We start from the raw sequence: 13,704 nt of genomic DNA on the forward strand, positions 1-13,704 counted from the left end.
AATTAAACAAGCTTCAGTACATCCACATCACAGAATACAACTCAGCAATAAAAAGGAGCAAACTATTTTTTTAAATTTTTATTTTATATTGGAATATAGCTGATTTACAATGTTGTGTTAGTTTCAGGTATACAGCAAAGTGATTCAGTTATACATACACATATATCTATTCCTTTTCAGATTCTTTTTCCATATAGGTTATTACAGTCTTGAGTAGAGGTCCTGTGCTGTACAGTAGATCCTTGTGGTTTTTTTTTTTCTGGCCGTGCCGCACTGCATGCGGGATCTTAGTTCCCCGACCAGGGATAGAACCCGTGCCCCCTGCAGTGGAAGCGCAGAGCCCTAACCACTGGACCACCAGGAAATTGCCCTCCTTGTTGATTATTTATTTTATATATAGTAGTGTATATATGTTAACCCCAACCTCCTAATTTATCCCTCCCCCCACCTTTCCCCTTTGGTAACCATAAATTTGTTTTCTAAGTCTGTGAGTCTGTTTCTGTTTTATAAATAAGTTCATTTGTATCATTTTTTTAGATTCCACATATAAGTGATATCATATTTGTCTTTCTCTGTATGACTTACTTCATTTAGTATGATAATCTCTAGGTCCACCCATGTTGCTGCAAATGGCATTATTTCATTTTTTTTATGACTGAGTAATGTTCCATTGTATATATGTACAACATCTTCTTTATCCATTCATCTGTCCATGTCTTGGCTATTGTAAATAGTGCTGCAAAGAACAAACCATTGATACATGTAACATCCTGGATGAATTCCCAGAAAGTTATATTGAGTGAAAAAAATCCAGTGCCAAAAAGTTAGGTACTGTATGATTACATGTATATAGCATTCTTGAAATGAAAAAATTATAGAAATGGAGGAGAAATTAGTGGTTGCCAGGGGTTAAGGAGAGGGTGGGGACAAGAAAGAAGTGTGTGGCTATAAGTGTAACATGAGGGATCCTCATAGCAATGGAATGTTTTGTATCTTGACTGGATCAATATCAATGTCCGGTTGTGAAATTGTTCTGTAACTGTGCAAGATGTTACCATTGAGAAAACTGGGTAAAGGGTTCACATGTATTATATCCTACAACTTCATGTAAATCTGCCGTTATTTCAAAATAAAAAAAATAATTTAAAAAAGAAACAAAAGAGAAGGTATAAGCAACACAAAGTTGTAAAGATAGAAAATAAAAATCTGAGAGACCAAAGCTCTAAGTTCTTATGATTAAGCAGTAAATTTATTTCTGTGCTTCCTTGAAGCAAAAGATAAAGAGGAAACCAAGATAAGTCATATATTCTTGTTCTGTGATGAAAGTAATCACAGAAAAGCTTTTCCCCTGGCAGTCAATTCTAGAAATGAACTTAAAATAGAACCTTCATGTGGTAATATATATTATATTGAGTAATATATTACCATCTGCCTTGATCTAGAATTTATGACAAGGTACTGTTATTTTTGTTATCTGTGCTACTATAATATAGTTCCTTGAGTTGGGTGATGCATTTACTTGAAGAAACTCAATGCATTTCACATTATATTATTTCTGTGATAAATCAGAAAAGGGGAAGCACAAACGACCAATATGAAGAGGTATGCATCCTTACTGTTAATAGAAAGGATAAATTAGAATGAACATACAATTCCATTTTTCACTACCATAGAATTGGCAAGGATTCAAAGGAATGGTAATGCCCAGGTGAGGGGTGAGCATTCTCATACGCATATGGTGGTAGCCTTGCTTTGGGGCTAGCCTTCGGCAGGAAATTTAGCAATCGTAAGGTCTCGAGAAGGAGTGTGCTCTTTGATGCAGCAATATCATTCGCAGGGCTTTATCCTAAGGAAAAGAGCAGTAGTTTGAGAGACAAGGTATGTATACAAGAAAACAGGTGACTGGGCAAGGACACTGTGACATACTCATACCACAGAATACCACAGGGCAATTAAAATCATGTTTTAGATGGGTACTGGCTGAGTTCACGATGTATTTCTCTCTGAAGGAGGGAGGCTGCAGACAAGGGTACACTGCACGACCTCATTTTTGTTTGTACATAAATGCACACAAATGACTGAAAGGAGGTTCACTTAATTATTAACAATGAGTTATCCTGAGTGATGAGATTATGGGCATTTATTTTTTTCTTTGTGTTTTCTAAGGTTTCTTTTTACACTGAACAAGGATTACTTATGTAAATTAGGCAGATGATATCATTAAAAATTATTTCCAGAAGAAATACAGGTTGATATGGGGCAACCACCAATAGACTTAAGACTTTGATTCTAAATAGCTCCAATGTTCTGACACTGGCCAGTTGATGGGGGACAAGTGTCCCCCGCAAAGGTCCTAGGCGTGGGTGGCTATTTTTGTGCCAGATTTCAGTGTGATCTGAGCTCTTTGGCCCCAGCGCATTCCCCTTTTGCTCTGCTTAGGCCTCTGGATTAGACACAGGAGAAGGAAATGAGAACAAATCATTCTGCATAAGGAGGACAAGGGAGGCCAAGGTGCAAAGCAAGTGGTGCAGGACACCAAGCCCCTTAGCATGGCTCGCCTAGATCACCTTGGGCACCACCTCTCAGAGAGAAACTCAGAGGCAGAGAACAACTTTATGAACCCACTGCCAGACACAGACTGCTCTGGAGACGTCCTGCAAAAACAAGGGCACAGTTCACCCTGTGCTCTCAGTCCCCTGAAACTGCTTGCTTTCTGCAAACTGAAACTTGTTCAGAGGGAGGAGAGCTCAGTGGCAATGGGCTTGGAGGAGGCACGTTTATTTTTCTTTCTTGGTATGAAAATTAGCTAGAGTTCCCTGGTGGCCTTGTGGTTAGGATTCCAGGCTTTCACTGCCGTGGCCCAGCTTCAGTCCTTGGTCAGAGAACTGAGATCCCACAAGCCACGCAGTGCAGCCAAAAAAAAAAGTTAGCTAGAGATCAAAATGCCATATGCCAAGTTCTAAGTAGGATGATTTGTATCTATGATGGAACTGAAGCTCAAAACAGAGGTAAAGGGCTTTCCTGGTGGCGCAGTGGTTGGGAGTCCGCCTGCCGATGCAGGGGACGCGGGTTCGTGCCCCGGTCTGGGAGGATCCCACGTGCCGCGGAGCGGCTGCGCCCGTGGGCCATGGCCGCTGAGCCTGCGTGTCCGGAGCCTGTGCTCCGCAACGGGAGAGGCCACAACAGTGAGAGGCCCGCGTACCGCAAAAAAAAAACAAAAAAAAACAAAAAAAAAACAGAGGTAAAGATGCAAATGCTGACATGGTTGTACAGGCTGAATCCTAGAAGAGGATGATGATTCAAATGTTATAGGACCCTGCAGCCTGAACAAAGGCGGAATAGAAATGGTTTTGCAGCCCCTGGAAAAGGTTAAGAAATAAGATACCATCTTTCCCACATGAAGAAGTCCTCATTGCTCCCCTAGCAAACCCCACAGTCCAGCTCAACTGCACAAGGCCCCATCACCACCCGATTTTCAGGTCTGAACCCTGTGAGAACCCCAGGAAGCATCCCCAGATACCCCCACCCCATCTCTGCCTATCCAGACCCCTCACATCTTCCAGAGCCGTCTCTATGCCCATCTCCCAATCCCTTGACCTGAGAGCCTCTCTCCTTTAAGCCCTACTGCATAGTGTTTCTTGATTTCTGACTTCTAGGCTCCTTTTTGTGCACGTGTTTATCTTATTCTTCCGCTTCTGTGCAGAGGGCAACCTGAGCAAAGACCATACGTGGTCCAGCTCTATGCCCACATATCAGGTGTGACATAGGTATTTGCTGAATATTTTTTTAAATCAACTTTTTACTTTAGAACAGTTTTAAAGAAAAATTGCAAAGATGATAGAGAATTCCTGTATCCTCACATCCAGTTTCTGATTATTAACATCTTATATTAGTATGGTACATTAAGGAACCCATATTGATACATTAACTATAATCCATGCTTTATTAGGATTTCCTTAGTTTCTACATAATATCCTTTTTTTTTTTTGTTTCAGGATCCTATCCAGGATACTAGATTAGATTTAGACATCATGTGGCAATTTCTCAGACTTTCCTTGTTTTGTTTTGTTTCTAATTGAGATATAATTCACATACCATAAAATTCACTCTCTTAAAGTGTACAATTCAGTGATAGTCTATTGACAAAGTTGTGTAACCATTAGCACTATCTAATTCCAGGACATTTTCATCACCCCCAAAAGAGATCTTGTTAGCAGTCTCTCCCCATTCCCTCCTCCCCTTAGTGTCTGGCAACCACTAATCTACCTTGTCTTTATGGATTTCCCTGTTCTGGACATTTCATATCATTGTAATCATAGAATAGACTGCCTTTTGTGTCTGGCTTCTTTCATGTAGCATGATGTTTTCAGGGTTCATTCACCTTGTAGCATGAATTAGTACATCATTCCTTTTTATGGTTGTGTAATATTCCATTGCATGGATATACCACATTTTGTTTATTCATTCATCAATTGTTGGTCATTTGGTTTGTTCCACTTTTTTGGCTATTATGAATGATGCTTCTTTGAACATTTGTGTACAAGTTTTTGTGTAAACATATGTTTTCAGTTCTCTTGGGTATATATCTAAGAATGGAATTGCTAAGTCATATGGTATATGCTTAACTTTTTGAAGAACAGATAAGCAGTTTTCTAAAGTGGCTGCATCATTTTACATTTTCATCAGGAATGTTGTGAAGGTTCTGATTTCTCCACATTCTCATCAACACTTGCTCTTTAACTTTTTGCTCATAGCCATCCTAGTGGGTGTGAAGTGGGATTTCACTGTGGGTTTGATTTGCATTTCCCTAATGACTAATAAAGTTGAGTGTTTTTTCATGTGCTTATTAGCCGTTTGTATATCTTCTTTGGAGTAATGTCTATTCAAAGCTTTTGCCGATTCTTAAATTGGATTATTTAGTTTTTATTGTCAAACTGTAAGAATTCATTATGTATTCTGAATACATGACCTTTATTACATATAGGATTTGCAAATATTTCTTCCCCTTCTGTGAATTGTGTTTTCACTTTTTTCTTTATAACAGCTTTATTGATATGTAATTCACATGCCATAAATTCACTATTAAAATGTACAATTCCATTTTTTTTAGTATATTCACAGAGTTGCTATACAATCATCACCCCATTTTCTTGATAGTTTTCTTTGAAGCACAAAAGTTACTAATTTTGATGAAGTCCAATCTATCAATTTTTTTCTTTGGTTGCTTATGTTTTTGGGGTCATTCATATTTAAGAAACCATTGCCTAACCCAAGATCATGAAGGTTAACACCTATATTTTAGAGTTTTCTAGTTTTAGTCCTTGCATTTAGGTTTATGGCCCATTTGAGTTAAAGCTTATATACAGTGTAAGGTAGGAATCCAACTTCATTCTTTTACATGGGAATATCCAGTTGTCCCAACACTGTTCGTTGAGAAGACTATTCTTTCCCCATTGAATTGTCCTGGCACACTTGTCGAAAATCAGTTGGCCATAAATGTATGGGTTTATTTCTGGACTCAATTCTATTCCATTGATATAAATGTCTATTCTTACACCAGTACTAAACAGCCTTGATTTCTGTAGCTCTGTAGTAAGTCTGAAATCAGAATGCGTTAGCCCTCCAACTGTTTTTCTCTCCAAGACTGTGTTGGCTATCTGACTATTACATTTTCATATTAACTGTAAGAAAATTATAGTAAGAAACTTCAAACTGTCTTCTAAAGTGGCTGCATCATTTTGACTCTGCAATGAATAAGAGTTCCTGTTGTTCTGAATCCTCATCAGCATTTGGTATTGTCAGTTTAGCCATGCTAATAAGTGTGTAGTGGTATCTCATTGCTTTTTTAACTTTCATTCCCTAATGATAAACAACATAGAGCATCTCTTCATATGCTTGTTTGTCCTGAGTATATTTTTTTTTTGATGAGGTGTCTGTTCATACCTTTTGCCCATTTTTTGACCGGAGTGTTTGTTTTCTTGTTGTTTTTAAGAGTTCTTTGTATATTTTGCATACAAGTCCTCTATCGGATACATGCCTTGCAAATATTTTCCCCCAGCCTGTAGCTTGTCTTTTTGTTCTCTTACTTGAATATTTTGAATTAAAAAAACCCTCTTGGTAAGCTTTAACAATGCACCTGCTTAAAAACCATTAAAGGGTACCCATTCAAGACTGCTGCTTTGTGAATTACAAAAAGGGACTCCACCTGGAAAGTTCCAGAATGAAGTGAAGATATGCATTTGGATCTCATTCCCCATCCACTTCCTTCGCTGGTGCCTTTGTGCAAGACAAAAACTGCACAATCACACTGGAACAACCCACATTGATCTTAAGTGTATCCATAATAGACTTATAGAACCCTCCATAATAGGGCTCTTGCTTATTCCCCAGCCACATCTCATCCTTCTACCCTTCCTCTCTACAGCCTCAAAAGCCTTATCTCAGCAACTTGAAGGAGCTTTGCTTCCAGCCTCAAGACTTTCATATGTTTCTTCTGCCAGTGTGGCGGGCTGACTTTTCAGATGACCCCCAGTGAGCCTTACCTCCTGGTGTCCATGGCCTTGGTGGTCCCCTTCCCTTGTGAGTGGGCCAGACCTTGTGACTTGCTGTGAATAAAGTAGAGCAAAAGTGATGGAATATCACTTCCAACATTAGGTTGTAAGTGACTAACTTCTGTCTTGCCTGCACATTCTCTCTTCCTCTCTCACTTGTTCACGCTAATGAAGCCAACCGACATGTTGCAAACTCCTTTTGGAGAGACTCGTGTGGCAAAGAACTAAGAAAGGCCTTGGGCCAATAGCTTACGAGGAGCTGAGGCCTCAGTCCAACAGCCTGTGAGGAACTCAGCCCTGCCAATAACCACCTGAGTCATACTGGAAGCAGATGAGGCCTCTCTTTTGCAATATTCATCATCATTGCAATTAGTTCATTATCTGAGTATTCATTTCCTATCTGTCTTCCCCAAGACTGTCAGTTCCAAGTCAGAGCTGGCTATATTTTTTCCATACTGAATTTCCAGGACCAAACAGGGTGCCTAACACAGAGTGGAAATATAGCAATTGTAGAATGAAAAAATGAATCAACAGTTGAAGGAATTAATAAATGAAGTACACTGAAGCCTCATAGGTCAGAAAGGAGGCAGGAAAAAAAAGCCTGGTGCCCTAGTAAAGACAGTTACAAAAGTCCCACAATTCCCAGGGTTTATTTTTTTAAATATCAAAAAAAAAAAACCCAAAAATCAAACCATGTCAACATGTTCTAGATAAAAATTTGTTATGACAGTGTGCAACCAAATGCTCTATGTAAATAAAAAGTCCAAGAAGGGTTCGTTCATAGTCCAGGATGTGTTTTTCTTTTCTTCCCCCCTTTCTTTTTCTCTCCCCCTCTTTTTTTTTTTTTTTTCCTTTTCTTTTTCTTTTCTCCCCACCTCAGGATTTTGATTTTTAAAAACTTGGCAGTTTTAACAGGAATAACAGGAATTGACCTGGAACATAAAGGATGAGAGTGAAGACAGAGTGCCTGTTGAACAGAAGCTGCCCCACATGATCGACAGGCTGGAGCTGCTGTTCCTCTGCTCTTGATATTAAATCTGGAAAAAAGCATCCAGTTTTTTCCATTAAACGAACTTTTAGCTAAATGCAGAAAGGAGGATTTTTGAAGTTTGGGGATAAACCCGTGGCCACAGAAAGGTAAATTCAGACCAGTTATTTTAGTTGGCGAAACTCCTATAGGACTTTTTAAATGATGATACTATACAATCAGCAGCCAATGAAAGGGTTTCATCAGCGGGCCCTAAGCTTCACTGCCTACCAAATAATATCCAACTCACTCCCTGGTGGGGCATGTGGAGGCTCAGCTGACCTTTGTAGCCCTCTTTTCTTCTGCTCCCCCTCACACACCTCCCCCCTCGCACACCCATGGCTCTCGCCTTCCTCGGTCACAGGGCATACCTTTTCATCTCTGTGCCTTTGCACATGGTCTTCCTCTGCCTGGCCGTCCCCCTTTAGTGCCACCCAGTCCCTGCAATACCAGATTCAAATCTCAATGCTCCCGATTCCCCCAGAAGTGAGGGCTCTACTGATCTGTCTCAAAGGGCACTTGGATTTACCTCTGTAATGGCCTCTAACACATTCAATGTTGTATCGTTAGGAGGCATGTGTTTTACTGATCCTCTCTACTACTCAGACCAGAGGATATGGTCTCTGTCTTGATGACCTTTTTTCCTTACATTTTCCAGCACAAGGCTTTGAATGGAGCAGGGGCTTGAAACATATGTGTTGTTAAATGAAAAAAATGAATGAAACATATATGCTAAAAGGCTTTTAAATGAATCAGATGTTCTTTATATCCCAATGCCAATAATAATATAGCCATAGAAAGAGTCGTGTTTTTTTTTGTTTTTTGTTTTTTTTTCGATACGCGGGCCTCTCACTGTTGTGGCCTCTCCCGTTGCGGAGCCCAGGCTCTGGAAGCGCAGTCTCAGCGGCCATGGCTCATGGGCCCAGCTGCCCTGCGGCATGTGGGATCTTCCCGGACGGGGGAACGAATCCGTGTCCCCTGCATCGGCAGGCAGACTCTCAACCACTGTGCCACCAGGGAAGCCCCAGAAAGAGATTTAATGTTAAAAATATTTAATTTGCCTTTTTATGAAATTTTGTTTTCAAATGTACCAATTACACTCTCTCATGAAACAAAAAGGAATTTAGAAATGAATAAACAGAATGTTTCTTCACTAGTCCACTAGAACACTGACTAAATGTCCTAATACATTACTCTAAATGGTCATGTAAAAGCCAAGGAAGTAAATAAATAACAAAGCAAACTATTAAATATAGGAAAAGGAGGTTTTCAAAAGCTTTCTGGAATTCTTTAGTCTATTGTTGAACTTTTAACAAAATAATTTGAACAATTTTTAAAGTTTAATAATAAACACTAGTCCTGTATAAAGTGATTAAGTCAAAGTAGTTTACTTCAAATACAGGAATTAATTACAGAGATGGAATGTACAGACTATTTAGGGAATGTTGTTTGAGAGGACAGCGTTCTCATGACTGAGTCCAGTGTATCCTGAATCCTCATGTTATTTCTTTCTATCATGGAAGACTGTCCCCCAGACTTCATGCTTTCCTCTGTATCGAGGGGGATAAGGGTATGGGGGTTGAACTGACATCGAGGCTCCCCCAGGATGCCAACTCTGTGGAAAGAATTATTGGTATAGCTGAATATTTGCTGAGGCCAAAGACTAAGGTATTGGGTTGGCCAAAAAGTTTGTCTGGGTTTGTCTGTAACATCTTATGGAAAAACCCAAACAAAGTTTTTGGCCAACCCAGTATATGGCTGACTTGTGCACGTGTATAAAACTAAGACTGATACACACACACACACACACACACACACACACACACACACACACATCTATTTCTTAAATATGGGTTCAAAAACTCGACCCATAGCAAGATTTTGTACTGGTCCTTCCCTTATTTCCCAAAGATGACTCTTCTAACAGGAAAACTTCAGTCTTACAAAGTCTGCTACTCACTTCACCAAATTAGAACTATTTGAAGTCTAGCATAACTTTGTAGTTTTTTCTAGTCTAGATGGGTATACCAAGAGCTGATCTGGAAAGAAAACATGTTGAGAGGAGCAGGGGATGGTAGGAAGACGATGCTTCCAGCTTTGTTCAGCTTTCTGGCAGAGGCACCATGTCTGAGCCCTTGCCCCTCCTGGGTCCCACCTAGGAAGCAACACTCAGCCTTCTCTCCTTCCTCTCTCCTTGGGCCACTTACATTGGCATGTGCACAGAGTCCAGATTTTCCTTGTGCTCTTGCATCCAGACTGGGAATTTCATGCCTGCTTGGCGGTACTTTTTGTCAGAGATATTCTGAGCTTTTTCTCTGAGAGAGGGCAGCAGAGTAGACATGACTGGAGAGCGCATGTTAATGGCTTTTTTCATCGCTGGGCGCTTTGCCATCATTCTCCTGGGGGTGGGGGTGACATTTAGGTCACATCATCTTGTTTTCTAGAAATGTCCTTGAGCTTAGGAGAGTCAAAAGGTCATACCTGAATTGTACAAAAGTCATGCGTTTCTTTTCCCCTCCTGACTCTTCATCCTCACGCTTCCTTCGAGGAATGTTGAACATGTCGGAACGAAAGAGCCTCCCTATTTCTTCCTCAATCTCTGTGAAGTGTTGACGTCGGAAGACAATCCAGGCTACATACGTACAGAAAGTATAAAAGGACTACGACAGAAACAGACGAGAATCGGAACCCACAGTTACGACATGAAAAGCTCCCACCTGTCTATAGAACACTACTGAGCAGACGCAAACCCAGGTGCCCTGCTCTCTCCACATGCCTGAAGGGCTGCGGAAAATTATACATGTACTCACGTTTGCAGAAGGCAAATCAGACCAAAGATTTAAGGAGTGGCACACAGCTTATTAGTATCCTTTGTAGAAAGGATATTCATTAAAAACAGGTGCCTGACAAATGTCTATCGCTTGTTGCTATACTTCATGTTTCATATCAAAGAGCAGAGCCCCTAAACGTAAGTGACTCACCTCAAAGAATTTCCAGTCTTTTTGTGTATTTGATATTTTCCCCCTGAAATATAACAAATCACAACTATAGGTTGGAAAGGGAAGTTCAATATTTCAGTGACCTAGGCAACCCCTTATCTTCAAAAGGCCTTTTGCAGATCATTACCTGTGGTCCCATATCTATTTAGTCACATAAATGCTATCAAAAGGCATTGATAGGGCTTCCCTGGTGGCGCAGTGGTTGAGAGTCCGCCTGCCGATGCGGGGGACACGGGTTTGTGCCCCGGTCCGGGAAGATCCCACATGCCGCGGAGCGGCTGGGCCCGTGAGCCATGGCCGCTGAGCCTGCGCGTCCGGAGCCTGTGCTCCGCAACGGGAGAGGCCACAACAGTGAGAGGCCCGCGTACCGGGATAAAAAAAAAAAAAAAAAGGCATTGATAATGAATGCCAATGTCTTTTTCTTCAGCTTCTTAGGTTACCCAGATCAAAACCTCTAGTGTTTGGTCAAAAGTTAATCAACATATCCTGTGATAAACCATAATGGAAAAGAACATGAAAAAGAATGTATATATATGTATAACTGAATCAATTTGCTATACAGCAGAAATAAATCAACTATTAAAAAAACTAAAAAAAAACCCCACTAAAGTGGGGTTCATAAAAAAGCTAATCAATATAAATTCAGGATAAACAAGCCAGCCCTCGCTATAGTCTTCCAAATGTTTCTAGTAATGTAAGTGTTAGGGAGATGAGGAGAGTGGAAAGGTGGTGAAGAGGTAACACAAGGTGTTAGTAGGTATGGAAGTAAAGAACTAGAGGCTAAGTCTAAAATAAAGGAAAAGAAAAAAAAATCTTAAACAATGGTTATGGCTATTGGGTACAGAAAGAATCAGAAACAAAACAGACACAGGTCTATCTATGCCATACAATCAACTGGCTGGGAAGAAAAGTGCGCTCTTCCTTCTGAATGAAGTATGTAGACCGAGCCTTGTCTCTTAAAGGTAGGCAAATGCCCAAGAGTCCTTGCAACACAAATTCAGTGTTAAGGGTACTGGCACGGGCACACTTCGTCAACTTGGCCTCCCTCTCCATTCAGAACACAGGCCATTCTAATTCTGATTGCCAGCCTTGGGAAAGCAGGCATGGCCAGGGGAGGACTTGAGAGTTGAATGACGGGGCTATGCACCTGCAGTCACTTGATCAGTCTTGGGGGCCAAGGCCAGACCCAGGGCACTCCAAGGTTGATCCTGGGTCTGCTTCTGCTTTTGCTTTGGGTTTCCTTGGAGTAACTGACTCCTAGGATTGGCCCTGGTATCAGGTTCTCCAGAACTGTCCCGACTCCCATGGTCTGGGGAAGTTGACCCAAACTCCTCAGGACCTCCAGCTTTTTCACAGAGACTTCATGGTCTGTATGGGCCCAAACTAGCCCTCCATTTGGAGGAACCACTGAAGAGGTGGTTCAGCTTTTCCTGGGGTGGGTCCCTCCCCTCTGGCAGATGCTTCATTTCCTCACGTGCAAGTCTTCAACAAAGAATTAAGGCAACAGTAACTACAGTGAACATTTACTAAATGTGGACTATGTGCCAAATACTATGCTAAGCCCTTTACATTTATGATCACATTTAATTCTCACAAGATTGCATGATTATTCCCACTGTACACGTGGGGAGACTGATGTTGAGACTGAAGTCCAAAGACATATTTAATTAGGGACAGAGTCTGAACTAAAAATCAGGCCTGTCAGGTCTCCACATTTGTCCTTGTAACCCAGAATGCTAGGAAAATAAGCTTTTTCTTTAAGATGTTTTAGAGATGAAACCATTAAACAACAGAGCCCAGCAGAAACTTTTTAGGACAAGCCTCCTTCTGTGTCACCTAAAGCCTTTACCCAACAAGAGTGCTTCTGTGGTATTCCCGCCCTTCCACTGCCTCTGCCAGCTGAAACCAGAGACCCTGCACACCTGTCAAGCGGAAACCAACCAAACTCTGGTTTTGGGATACTGAGTTGGCCTGTGTCCTTGAGAGAAGGTTTAGAGCAGTATTTATGCTGGCACAACCCAAACCAGCACCATCCTAGCAAGGTTTTGAAATGACAGAGTGATTGACCAGGAAACACACACTTTCTCTCCTTTTCTTTCATTTTTCTTTTTTCAAACATTAGAAGAGAAGGTACCATGAACCTCCTCTCCTTTCCCTCAAGTTGTCACAAAACTGGGACTTCTTTCTCTCTTAAAGTCCAGAGCAAACTGATATAGTTCACAGTGCAGAAATTAAGAACGGAATGTAGTGGGTTTCTTCTGACCATTCTTTTTTTTTTTTTAATTTCTTTTGACCATTCTGATTTAGCTCTGCATGTAAAACTGAAATGAGTTCAGGAAATGGAGACAGAGAATGAGTACATTTGGGAATGAGCACATTTAAATCTTCCCGTTCACCTCTTGCTGGTGAATCCTGAGTCGTTTTCCTTTTTTTAAAAATTATTTTTATATTTTAATTTTATACATATAAAATAACTATATATTCTATAATTTTAATAAGTACATAATAATTATAAATTGGTTATAAATTTAGAAATGTACTGAGTATAAATAACAAACTTAGGCCCCCCAAATCCTCTACAAATTGAAACAGGGTTGATAACAGCACAATCCAATAGAAATATAATGCAAGCCACAAATGTAACTTAAAACTTTCTAGGAGCCACAGTAAAAAGAAACAGGTGATATTAATTTTAATAATATATTGTACCCCAACCCCCCAAATATTATCATTTCAATATGTAATCAATATTTTAAATCATTAATATTTTATTCATTTTTAAACTTTTTGTATAGCATATATTTTACACTTACAGCACATTTCAACGTGGACCAGCCACATTCCAAGTGCTCAATAGCCACACGTGGCAACTGGCTGCCGTGCTGGTCAACAAAGACGCTGTACATTTACCCGTGAAGGCGGAAGCCAAAGGAAAGAGGGAAAAGCCAAGCTGTTGGTAAACCCAGAGATTGTCAGTGGCCGGTTATGTGCTTTCTTATTCCTTCTTGCTGTATTAGACTCTTAGCTCTAAACCAAAATGAGGAGAGCTTATATTTTTAGTCACTCCTGAAGGGGTGCAAAGCCTAGGGCCAGACCCATGGGGTTCTGGGCTGGAGAGAGAAAAAAA

The 13,704-nt window shown here is 40.5% G+C and overlaps 1 protein-coding gene across 1 annotated transcript in view; it reads right to left on the bottom strand.

Annotated features, from left to right (window-relative positions):
- Positions 1-8,942: 8,942 nt before the first annotated feature.
- PPP1R36 (protein phosphatase 1 regulatory subunit 36) overlaps positions 8,943-13,704 on the bottom strand; it is a 31,363-nt gene continuing 26,601 nt past the window's right edge. The window contains exons 8-11 of the mRNA XM_060163816.1: positions 10,560-10,602; positions 10,060-10,238; positions 9,786-9,977; positions 8,943-9,193 (exon numbers count right to left, since the gene is read on the bottom strand). Coding sequence (XP_060019799.1) covers positions 9,010-9,193; positions 9,786-9,977; positions 10,060-10,238; positions 10,560-10,602 — 598 coding nt within the window. The 3' untranslated portion in view covers positions 8,943-9,009. The remainder of the gene's footprint in view (positions 9,194-9,785; positions 9,978-10,059; positions 10,239-10,559; positions 10,603-13,704) is intronic.

Source organism: Lagenorhynchus albirostris, chromosome 1 (genome assembly GCF_949774975.1).
Source record: "Lagenorhynchus albirostris chromosome 1, mLagAlb1.1, whole genome shotgun sequence".
Classification (NCBI taxonomy): Eukaryota; Metazoa; Chordata; class Mammalia; order Artiodactyla; family Delphinidae; genus Lagenorhynchus; species Lagenorhynchus albirostris.